At 47.9% G+C, this 12,825-nt stretch overlaps 1 protein-coding gene across 3 annotated transcripts in view; it reads right to left on the bottom strand.

The window, feature by feature from the left end:
- Window positions 1-205: 205 nt before the first annotated feature.
- COMMD1 (copper metabolism domain containing 1) overlaps window positions 206-12,825 on the bottom strand; it is a 78,932-nt gene continuing 66,312 nt past the window's right edge. For all 3 annotated transcript variants that reach the window (XM_037393074.1, XM_037393078.1, XM_037393079.1), the window contains one exon: window positions 206-348. In XM_037393074.1, coding sequence (XP_037248971.1) covers window positions 241-348 — 108 coding nt within the window. In that variant the 3' untranslated portion in view covers window positions 206-240. The remainder of the gene's footprint in view (window positions 349-12,825) is intronic.

Genomic DNA, 12,825 nt, shown 5'->3' with positions numbered 1-12,825 from the left:
CGCTGCTCAAAGGCCTGTTTACGCAAAGCTTTATGCGACCAACGCTGCCGCTGCCTTGGAGAACAGGTCGGGGGGGGGGGATGAGAAGCTTCACAGTACGACAGCCCACGCTTGGTTGTGAACGCACTGTGCACTTATAATCAGGATTTAACAATCATTACCTACTTTATATGCAGAATCAGGAATTATGAAAAAGTACCGAGGGTCATTTGTTTTCTGAGTTGCAATCTCTTTATTTGGTTAAGTGGTCTGAGTCAACAAAGTCATGCTCTCCTCTATTTCCGACAGTTTCTTCAGCATCTGGCTCACCTTGGCCTCATCAAACTCCAGACAGAGAAACTCCGATTCCTACAAAACAAAATTGAAAGAACAATAGTTGAGAAAGATTATGTTTTTTCAGGCATACAAGGAAGACAAGAAGATAGCAAGTTCTGGTTTCCTGACAAGTTGTGTCTCCTTTTTTTCCTGGTACCACTTAAATAACCTCAGTAGACCCAGGGGTTGGCTACACACCTACCGAGCGAGAGCACACGTGCTGGCAGGCCAGCCAGCAGCTGCCAAAGGGGACGTAGGAAGGCTGAGCTCTGCCCGCCCTTCCCTTCAATGCAGGCATCAGTCTGCGTCTATCCTTAGCTGCAGACTTTTGCAAAACTTGTAGAAATGTAATTATATCTGGGACTTCCACCTTTCTTTCCAGTCTGGTGATCCCCACAGCTGTCACTGCAGATGCTGGGAACTGCAAAGCAGCTGGAGCCACCATACAGAGCTCATCACACAGGAAAAACAGATTTTATACAAGGAGAAAAGAAGAACCCAAACCAGAGTCTTGTACAGGACATTCCAGTCTGGAAATTCGGGACAGTTTTACATCCTCTTACACATGGGCTCTAGTGTCAATATAAACTTAGAATCCAGTTAAGAAGCAGCACTGATTTGCTCTGAAAAGTCCTGTCACATCTTAAAAAGTAATTATTCTCTGACAAAAATGGATATTGGGATATAGTAAAAGAATCTTGTCAAAGGTACAGAAAATAAAACATACACATAAAAAATAAATATATGTGTATATATATATTAAAAAAAAATTAAATTTCAAATTATATGGAACTCATTAATGAACACCAATGTGAAAAAGCCTCCTGAGATCTCCAGTCCATTAGGATTATCTACTGGTATGTCTATAGGTACAAAGTGTTTCCTATAGTGAGCCTGGCAGAAGAAATGGTCGAGATTGCCAGGAGTATGACTGTGTACTAAATAAAGGTCATTCAGGTGAAGCACCATCAGCGACAGAGAAACAAGTGGGAAGTATTTGAAGATGAAAGTGCAGCCGGTGTGGAGGGAGGTTTCCTTATGAGACACTGGAATAGTCTGAGCCATCAGAATCACTGTATAGCCACCGAATTTCTGTACATAATACACACCCTGTGGTGCACAAGGGCATCTCCAGGTCTCATCTGTTTTCCACCAGACTAAAATTTCTATCATTATTTCAGAGTATGTTTTTTCTATACAGTTAGCATCTACCCAAAACACCGCAACTTCATCCTTCACATTTATGGAATTAATAGTTAATACACAAGGATAAAATCATCGGACAAATTAAAGCCATCAACTTTTACTAACTGCATTTTAGGATTGTGCCGAGTTTTTTTTTTTCCCCAGGCATCAGGAACAGTTTTACCTTTTACCCTCTCTTGTTCTCCCAAGGATTCATGGATTGTTTCATTTTTTGTAAGAAACAAACCAGCAAGTGAGATACAAACCAAAATGTTGAAGAAGCAGCAAGTGGGTCATTTTGTGTGCAACAAAAGGTACTGCTAGAACAATAAGCGGGAAGAGACGAGGTGCCAGAAGCCAGTGATCAGGCAGCCAAGCATGTGCAAGTGCACGAAACGTTGTGCCAGGGCTTCTGCCCGGACATCAGTCACACACAGAACAAGGCAGAAATGGAAACCATGATGTAAACCTTAGAACTTGAAACTTTCTAAGAAGGAAGAGGTCATACAACAGCAGCAGCGTGCCCTTTAGGGTTTTTTGTCCTCAAATATGGCTGCCTCTCCCCGAATGCTGGTACTCAGGTGCTGGTAAGTCACCACAGCTACACTGGATGAGTCAGTCTTCGCAAAATGTTTATCATCTTATCTGCTAATGACCCTTTCAGCCAGCAGAGCAAGATGCAGAGATCCATTTATGTATTTAGTATGCAGCTGCTTCTGATTACAAAAGGTTTTGTAGAAACAGAGCTGTGACTGAACGAGGTATCAATAAAGTTCAGTAATAGTCACGTAACTGAATATATTCCCTGGAGAATATACAGATGACTATTAGGAAAGGCCTTTGCCTGAGCAAGCAATTATGCTCATGAACAGCATCCTACTGGAAACTGTTACCGTAAGGCTGTGGCTTGTTTTTTTTTAAACTAATCGTTCATCTCTACAGTATCACTTAGTACATTCCAAGACACCACAAAAGTAGCATTAAACATTCAGGGTCAGTAACAACACAGATACGAAATCTGGGACTTGGAAGCAAGGGCTCTCACACCATTTTTCCTGTCCTTGACAACAGTTATTGCCGCACCCTATGGCAGGTACCTTGTATAAAATATCTCTGCAAGCACAATTACAGCAAAGCATAATTACAGCCGGTCACTGTGCAGAAAGACAATGTTTGGTGAGGAATTTGATTGCTTAACTCCATTTGGCAATGGGCTTTCCTGTATTGTCCTGTCCTGGCGAGTGCACTGGGAAAAACTGAGGTTGTACCTGCCTGAAGAAGGTGTGTTTGTAGGAGAGTGCGTAAGAAAGCCTGAATGAAACCCTGAAAAAACTCTCTACACATTCCTTGGTGAGGTAGCACTGGAAAAGTCAAATCTCAAGCAACCCGCTAGTTAACCCCCAGGCTCTGTGACGCATCGTGCTGAAACCAGGAGGCAGACCCTTGCTGCAGCAAACCATTCTCCAGCGCCATGAGCAGCGCCGGGCAGCGCCAGCCCCATCAGTGCAAGTGCTGCAAATCCGGACTGCAGGGCCAACACCCCTTCGGCTCCCCCAGCCACCTCTCCCCAGCTTTAGCATCCTTGTTTTCCCGGACCTGACCAGACACCGTTCTGAGCTCGCTTTCACAGAAAAGCTACTGTAGAATCCAAAGCTCTTCTCACCAACCCCAAGTCATCCCAGTATCTGTAACACATTACAAATCTCGTTTCACAGACATCTGGAAACAGCTCTTAACTCTGTAATCTCACCTCTCTTTCCTCAACACGTGTGCCATGGCCACAGGCTGACAGCCCACCTAGGAGAAGAGTGGCCGTGCCACGTTTCGCAGCCCTGGTCACAGTCCTCGACAGGATGAACTCCAAGGCCAAACTCCCGTTGCCATCCCAGGCTTCCCAGGCGCAGCTGTGCACCCCAAGTCAGGCAAGCCATCGCCAGCCCTCCCCCACGCAGAGTGCCCCTGCAACCCTTAACATCTGGAAACCTGATTTTATAGCGTAATCACACAGCGACCGCGAGCGGGCAGGTGAAGGCTGAAGCTCCCAGCTCTGGTGAAGATGTTTTTGCACCAGCCCAAGGCATAAGGAGGACTTTTTTTTTTTCCCCTCTCCAGGTTTTTTTCAGTTAAAAGGGATGTAAATTGAGCAAAAGGATACTCTTGGATTACTTGGATTGTACAAGTGTAAGTGTGCTCGTAAAGCACACTTTTACCTGTAAAGCAGCTCAAACTTTCCTCTGTGGGTTGAGCAGTCATTACACTCTCATGTGGACCAACCTAAAACATGACCAAGAGGGCTGCAAATCAGGCCACTCAGAACGGGGCTTTAATGCTTTGTTAGTTTACATCCTCCAGGAAAAAAGGAAGAAGAAATAAGATGGAGCTGCTAAATTCAAAACTCCCCACTGCTCCCCTACGGTGTCCTCCAGGAGCAAGGCAAATCTGGTATCTCTGCTGCTCCTCAGCCAGAAACAAATATCCCTTCTGATACTTCCTAGTGTTAAAACAATATTTAGCCCATATTGATCTCTTGTAGTTAAGCAAAAGCAAGACGGAACGAGCCGTTCATTGCCTCGAAGTCACGCAGCATGGCACGCTTGCCAGCCCGACTGAAAACTGCACTTCAGCCGAGCCCTTCAGGGAGATGGACACGGCCACGGCCTTTGCAAAAAAGCGTGTGCATGTGCCCGAGGGGGGGCTCAGAGCATGTCTGCCTGCGATGCCAGCAGGTGCACATCACCGGCGGGTCGGAGAGCCAAGCTCCCTGCTCGCTGCTCGCGGAAAGGTGTGGGAATGGATGTCCATTTCCTGCTGCCGTCTTGGTTCCCCCCCCCCACGCTTTCCCACCCCTCCTCCCACATCCCTCCTGAGCCTGGGCTATAAAAAGGAGCTGCAAAACAAACATCCAAGAAACGCAAACTCCCCCCAGCCTTGAATCAGGTCTTCTAGGTTTTTTTTCTTTTTCAGTAACAACATAGCACTGCAAAATATTTATATAGGAGGCTAAGAGAAGCACAACTTTATCTCAGTAACTACACTTAAAAAACTATGTATTTTTAGAAAACCAATCCTCACACATTCAAAACTAAAAAAAAAATGCAATTGTTCTCTATTGCGTCAGTTTGACCAGCTAGTTAAAATAGTTTCCAGCATCTCTGATACATCTGTACTGCAAAAAGAAAAATAACCCCCTCTGAATGCACATATCGTTTTATTCACATTCATTTCCACTTGCTTTGCAGACCTCCTGCAGTTCTCAGCATTCTGGGAACTTGGTCACTGCCAGGGCTGCCCTGTAAGCTGGGGGTAAATTTGCTTTGGATCATGACAGGTCTTGGCTAAGGCTCATTCCAGGGGCTGGGGTGGTGGCTTGGGGCACGTCCCGACACAAAAGTGAGGAATTCAGCTTTGTTAGCAAACTGAGACGAGGTAGAGGCTGGTAGGGCTGCAGGCAGCAGGGTGTCGTGCCTCGCGCTCGCTGGCCCAAGGACGGTGAAGGTTGCTACGTGCAAATATTTGCCTACCCAGGTGGAAACACCCTGGACAAATCGGTGCGGAGAACCCCCTGCCAAGGGGCAGGAAACAACAATCGCTCAGGAACTGCACAAAGACACCGAAGCGCTGACGAGGGCCGTAACAACCCCCAGCCCAGACGGGTTCAAGGAGCCGGGGGCTTTCCTCCCGCACATCAGAGGTGCTGCCCAGCTGGGAGCTGGCTGGCTACCTGGGGAGCAGCTCCTGCGGCTCGGCAGAGCCGGCTGCACCTCCACACAGGCAGCCTCAGCCGCGTTCAAGGAACTGAGACCCGGAGACGTGCAGGGTTTGCACAGTTAGATACTATTTCATATTAAAAGCAGTCGCTTTTTAAAACTCTGCGCCCAGAGAACACAGATGGTGCTGTGCGCCCATCCTCAGCCCCGTGGATTTCAGACGTGCCCGCAGGGAGTGCAGGGTCCATGGCCATGGGAACAAGCCTGCTCACAGCTCCTTGAACTGGGGTCCTCGACACCACGGGGCTGTGGGTGCCGCTACCGAGAGGGGCCCGCGGGAGGAGAACCGCTTCGGGCCTGCGGCAGTGGAAGGGCAGAGATGCTGTGAACCGGGACCCACAGACTGTGTCCTGAGGGACTGGGAGGGAAGAAGAAACCCCAGTGACGCCCCACAATGGGTGGCCACCAGCCAACGCACCCGGCCCACGTGCACAGAAGCCTTCTCAACCTGATGTGATAGAGATCACTAACGTTATGATAAGATCATTAACGGCTCTTTGTAAAGGAATTGTTGTATCTCGAATTACCAGGAAAGCAAACTCTGTAGACAGTGAAAAAGCATCAGCCTCTGTGCGCAAACACCGCCAGCCCCACAGGCAGGTAGGGGCACAGACTCCTGCACCCCTGGCAGCTTCCCGCAGCGACCGGGGTGTCGTGGGCTTTTACGTCTTACCTTTTTGGTACAGGCACCACAGTCATTTGCTCCGCAGAGCTTGGGATTCAAAGTCATTTCATTGCTTTGGAAGATATTTCATTCTCCTGGCTTAGGTTCTGCCTCAGATTAGCGTGATTTAAAGGTTTACGTGCCCCTTGCGTAAGTAAAAACAAACCTGTAATGTCACCAGAAACTCAGCCTGCCTTCAGCCACCCTGGTGCCTTTCATTGTGATTAAGAACTCACATTCATCTTCAGCCTTCCCTGTTTTTTTGGTCAACTAAGCCATTAAGTGATTTTGGAAAGGACTAGCTGATAAAAACACTTCTACACCTGCAGTTACGCATCTGCTCGCTAGCAAGGAAACCTTGTTATCCTTACAGACTTTTTTTTGATACTGCAGTAAGCAAAGAGGGTTTCTTCTTAGAAAGAATTGTGGAAGTCAGAATTTCAATAAAAGTTATTAACAAAAGTAGCAGACTTCAGAAGTGTTACCTTTTTTTTGGGGGGGGGGGGGTGGGGGCTGAAGCCCAACCATTCAGCAATATGTGATTACAATAAAAAGGAACTTATTTCTCCACTTCTTAGCCAGATGTGTGAAAGGGATAGCTTAACGTTTCCTACAGAAACGAACTGTGCTGATTTTTAACAGCTTCTGCATTCCTCATGGCTAAGCAATAAACTACAAGTTTTTTTTACTACTTCACGTCACTTTTCCTTCCAGATCACCAAATATTCTGCAGCCAAGCAAATCTCCTACACCTCCTCTGTTCAGCAGGAAAACCACCAAGTGTATATTACGTAAGTAATTGAGTGCATCACTGGCAAGTAAGGACTGGGGAGTCACGATGTCAAACCTCGCAGCATTTCATGTTAGCTTGGACAGGGAAACCTGCAGGGAATGCCTGCGGCACGGCGTGACACTACCACGATATGCACAGGATTTTCTGCCTGCGCAGCTGCCCGGTGTCCTGTGCAGCCGAGGTGGGGGGCCAGCGCTCTTGGATCGCGCCGATCCGCGGGGGGACGTGTGGTGGCTCGGGGGAGCCCAGCAGGAGCCCAGGCGGCCACGCCAGCCGCCCGTGAGCCCCCCGGCACCTTCCTGCTGCCAGGCTGGGCACCAGGCACCTGGCTCAGGCGGGCTTACCCTCTGCAGCAGGAAAAAGTGCTGGAACACACAGGAGGAGAACCTGCCTTTGGTTTTTGGGTGTACTTGTAAGTCTGAATAATATACATCCTGCACTGAGGAGACACACAAGGACAGACAAAGCCGCATGTATTACCAGCTAAGCCGTCATCTTTCCAACAGAATTAGCCCTGTAAACACTGCCCTCAGAAACACCTCCGACTTACTCTGAGCACACTGAAGAAACCGCGGGCTTTGCTGACATCAAAGCGGCAGGGTTGGGGTAAATCAGTGATGCACTAACACGACGTCTAACTCACAACGCACCACACAACCAAACTAGGCTGCAAACAGAAAAGCCGACGGGGGGCAAATAAAACAGTCCCGAGAGCGGCTGGGCGGGTGAGGTACGAGGAGCGGGACAGCAGGGCACAGCGTGGGGCAGCTGGTGTGGGGCAGCAGGGCACGGCGTGGGGCAGCGGGGCAGCAGGGCATGGCGTGGGGCAGCGGGGCACGGCGTGGGGCAGTGGGGCAGCGGGGCACGGCGTGGGGCAGCGGGGCACAGGCCATGGTGTGGGCAGCACCGCACAGGGCCGCGGGTGCCACCGCAGACACGCGTGGGAATTCACGGCGCACTCATCTCCAGCAACACCCACAACCAGAAACAAATGTTCCTTTTTTTCCAAGGCATTAATTAAACATAAAAGGCAAAACACTGATTTCAGAGTAAAGCCACAGCCTATCATCATTTTTTTCGCACTCTCGCAAGCGAGTATTGTGACTTTATCTGGGGTAAAAGGAAACGTACACACGGGCTGCGACACAACCTGCCTCAGCAGCGTGAGTTCAGGTTACCAAAACGTGGTCTGGTTTACCTGAAAATCTCAGCTCTCCCACTTCCTCCAGTTTGCCAATTCCATTTAAACACTATTTTAGTAAAACACCTGCAGGGCCTACCCTGTAAATAACACCCTGGGTCACAGCGGAACAGCATTTCAACAGGAAAATCAGTAACGGCCGAGCCCCTCAGCAGCTCCCGCGCCACACCTTGCCACCCGGACGGCAGCACCGACACTGCCCCGCTCTGCTCCCCTCCCTGCCTGCTCAGCACCAGAGGTTTTGCCTGTGCCGGTGTGATCCAGCTGCCCATCCTCACAACCAAGAACTGCCCATTCTTGGTTACCCCTTTTCTTATTTCTTAGTCACGAAAAAGATAATAATCGTAGCTGAAGAGAAAGTGTCTGGAAGGAGCCAGTGAGGAAAGGCAGAGCGGTGGCGAAGGGGTAGCACAGACCTGATGGCAATAACTGCACCCCTGAGCTCTGCAGGTGAAAAAAACACAAACCAGTCAAAGTCCTTTAGACCTTTTTTCACGCAGCACTCAACCAGGGCTGGCTGGCTGGCTTTTATGTCGATAGATTTAAAGGACAAGGTGGCTTCAGTCCCTCCCTGACACATCAGCGCTGCTGGGAGCAGAGGGCACGGCGGCGGCTCTAAAGCAGCGCCAGTGAGCTGTCTGTGGAGCCCACTGGCTCCAGCGTTCAAAGGAAGCTGGCAAACAGCCCCAGTCACGCCAGCGACCTGGCCACTGCCGAAGGTATTAATAGCATCCTCCACATTAGTGTTATTTCTCTAACACAGACAGAAACATTAAGATACTACCTTCAAGGTTTAGCTGGACCTGCTTAGACGCTTGCAAGATAAAGAAATGCAAATCTGGAAAAAAAAAAAAAGGTGGGGGAAAAAAAAGAGAAAAACGATTCCAAACACTCTCCCTTGTCCCAAAAAAGACAAGAGAAAAGAAATTAAAAAACATCCCAACATAACCCAAAATTCAAGCTGGAAATTGGCTGCTTTTTAAAACAGTGCAAGGATGGGTTTTCCTCGGAAAAGGAACATCTGAAAAGCCGTTTTTGCAATGATGCTGCTAAGCGCTAGCGCAGAAGCCTCCCTTCACTGCAGACTACTCTTAACTTACTCGTTACTGTGGGACTTTGCTATCGTGTTTGATGGCACAAAAAACATAAACCCTGATAAACAAACCCTGATAAACTCACCTCTGCATTATCATTACTATTACCTGCTTCCAAACCTTCCTTCGGCGGGCCGCTCGCTGGCACCCGGCGCACCGTTCGGACGTGGCCCCCCAAAGCTGCCTGGCTGCGAGCTACCACCCGTGGCCCTACGCGCAGTGCTGCCCCACAGCCCTCGCCCTGCAAACAGCTGCGGCACCTGATGCTGGAATGGCAAAATACACAATGAGCTACACTTGATCTCCTTGGAGACCCTCGGGGTGGAAGATCCCTCCCAGCCCTGAGCACTCCCGGGTTCCCTAAGGTTGCTTCTCCAAGGAGCAGTGGCTCACGCCATTTCACGCATCACGGATGCGGGAAGAGTGAGACAGAAACAACCCCCCTAATTCATGCTTCAAAAAAAAAAAAAAGTATAAGTTACCATGACAATGTTCTCAAAGTAGGAAAAGATGACCCAAAAAGAAGAAAAATACTGGATTTGAGCTTAATCTTTTCTTATTCAAAATTCAGAGTAATACCACATTGAACCGGGTGATTCATGCAAAGTGGAAATATTTTCTGTCAGGCGTTTATGAGCACGATTTATTTTTGCTGCTTAGATTCTCAGATTGGGAATGCCTGATAAGTGGTAGAAAGAAGAAAACCAAACCCTGGGCTGCCACAAACCAACGCAGGGCAATAAAAGTATGAGATGCTGCATCAAATCTTCTATCGCACTGCATCACTCGTGGTCCCCACTGCAAACTTCAGGAGTTATTTTTAGATTCATTAATATTCTGCAAGATGCACTGGGCCATAAGATGATGACAGCAAAGTCTAGGTAATTCCAGAAAAATTGGAATGGCTGGCAATCCATTGATTTCATAGGACCACATTTCTGGCAATACTAAATTCATTAATTTTAGTTCCTTTCAGAGCTACTTTTGCAGCAAACCTATAATCATGGCCTTCAAAAACGCAAAGGTAAAGTGCAATTCATTTCCATAACACTGTATAAAATAAAGTACAAATATTTGTAACTGAAAGTGCCTTCTAATTCTTCTCCATTATTTTGGTATTACATGAAGCAAGAATCTCTTAAGCAAATGAATATTACATCCCCACAGAAAAAAAAAAAAAGTTAACCTGCTTGCAGATTTTTTAATACATTTAATGTAACATCAAGCCTGTAATATCACTGATTAAACAGATAAAGGATTGCAGAAATTGGAGTAATTCCAGGAGCATAAGACTAGGTCTCTGATACTGCACAGCAAATACAATGTCATTGCTTTTATGTTACCAAGCTACTGAAAATATCTAACTAGTATTTTATATTTTATGGGAAAAATGAGTATTTAGGGATGCAGAGATGCACATGCTTTAGCCTGCTGGTCTTTGGGAAGCACAGGTTTCTTTTCAGAAAGTGTTACAGGAAAAAATCCAAACCATATTTTAATCAGTATAACTAATCAGAAGGAAGCATACACTATAGATCTTACATGTTTCACACCAAAGAATTAACAAGAATAATGTAGAATAAAGAATTAACAAGAAAAAAAGATAGCTTAATACTTTCGTGCAAGCTTCATATACTACATATGGCTACGCTGTTTTCAAACTGGTGATGTTAATTGGTGTTGGTTTCACAAAATCACGGAATGGTTTGGGTTGGAAGGGACCCCAAAGACCCCCCAGTTCCAGCCCCCTGCCACGAGCAGGGTCACCTCCCCCAGCCCAGGCTGCTCCCAGCCCCGTCCAGCCTGGCCTTGGCCACTGCCAGGGATGGGGCACCCTCAGCTGCCCTGGGCAGCCTGGCCCAGCGCCTCCCACCCTCACAAGCCTTCTGTAAGCTTTACGACTTCCTCTCTTTTTATTTTTTATTTTTAAATCACTTTGATTTGTACCCGTTTCCTTTTTTTGACCTGCTTTAGCCTTACGTATTCCCCATAAACGCCCAGAGGGCAGCGTCCTGCCCTGTACACTCCCCCTACACCACTCTGTATTACAAGGGTTACATATCCATGCCTCCACTTAAAAATATTGTACCACAATGCATAAATACCGAGGCTGACAATGCATAAATGGTGGGCACCTAGCACGGCTAATTACCCTGCGTTGTGATTAGTGATCTCCTATTTCGTTTCACTACAGAAAGAGGCTCAGCCACAACCGCTGCGTCCCAGGCGCTGCTAGGACACTGCTCAGTCGTTACGGACACCGCTCAGCCCAAACCCTCGCCTGCTTTGGAGGAAACACCAGGAATGTCTCTCCTACAAGGGAAAAACACCCTGGGTTTTTTGTTTTAAAAAAAAATACCCTGGGTTCTGAGCCACTTCATATGGCGACTTGCCATAGCCCGAAAGGGAAGGCGATAAAAGCCACAGTTCTGCCGGTACCAGCACAATTCAGAAAAAAAGACCTGTTTACGTTGACGAAATGCAAACTTCATTCTCATTTATGGGAGACTCTGCCAGATTGTACCTGTAACTTTTAACGTGGGCTTATCTGATTGATTGGCACTTGCTAAGCGTGCTCACCTGGTTCCTCCAGCACACTTTTACGACATCTGCAAGAGCTGAGACTCCAGTTACCCCATCGAAGCCTTGCCAAACCTGCCGCGGTCACTGGCCACCACGGGAGGTTAAGGGAACGGGAAACCCTTTATAGCTCTCCCTTGCTGCAGAGCGGTGTATGTTTAAATGTATACAATATACATAGTATTTTGGTCTCCTGTCTGTTCACAGTTCAAGTCACTAATCATAAAACTGTGAATTTGTTAGGGAATTCCCAGTCATTTCTCCAGCCCCATAGTCAACCAGCTTCATAAATGGGGAGCGACTGAAATGCATTAATAATGATGGATTAAAAGTAGCCTGGTCTGTCCTGCCGAGCCCCACAGGCCAACGCTGAGCACCGATGCTGAGGCTGAGGGCGACCCTCCCCGCGAGGCTGCTCTGGCTCCATTTCAGCACTTGGTAACAGGCAAAGAGATGCAGAACCTGAAGTCCCTCAGATACAGCCACAGTTTGAGACGTCTACCCCATTTTTTTCAGAAACCTGCGGTGTTTTTCAATAGCGCTCCGTACCTTTTCAACAGGGCTCCAACCACCGGTGCTTGTTAGCACAGGGCTCTGCAGATCTGCCCGCATCTCGGGCACCCAGACAGTGGGGAACACCAGGCGCAGCCAGCCTCACGCCAGGGCTCTGCGGACTGAAACAGGCTGGGAGGTTGCGTTTCACTGTCCTACGTGTCAGGCTGCCTCTTACCTTCTGATGATGCCCAGCGTCCTGCCCTTGGGCAGCCTGTTCGAACCCAGAGCCAGGCACCTACAGCAGTGCCCAGAGCAGCCAGAGGCTGCGTGGGCTGGAACACACCCAGTTCAGGTAAAATCCTCTAGGATTTGAGCTGCTGGACAAATTATCAAGGATGCACAAGTAAGATTTTCAGAGGCTCCTAAATTTTTTATGGCCATTTTTTTTCTTAAGGACACCAAGAGGCACCTTCCTGACCTTGCTGTAAACCTTGAGCTTACAATGTCCAAGTTTTTTCTCCCAAAATGCATTACAGCACTTCCTATATGACAAGATATTTAAGGAGAGACCTCCCAAACATTTTTCCCTCTTTGTCTTGATCTTGGAGATGGACAAACCAGTTCGGGGAAGGACTCAGCCTGGCACGGGAAATACTGGCCATGTACGTTGGTCGGAGCCGAAGGCCACTGAATACGGAGTCAGGTAACCCTCAGTAAAGGCACTGCCACTG

This window comes from Falco rusticolus, chromosome 6 (assembly GCF_015220075.1).
Source record: "Falco rusticolus isolate bFalRus1 chromosome 6, bFalRus1.pri, whole genome shotgun sequence".
In the NCBI taxonomy this organism is placed as follows: domain Eukaryota; kingdom Metazoa; phylum Chordata; class Aves; order Falconiformes; family Falconidae; genus Falco; species Falco rusticolus.
The sequence above is the reverse complement of the archived record's forward strand: the minus strand, read 5'-3'. Positions and strand labels throughout refer to the sequence as shown.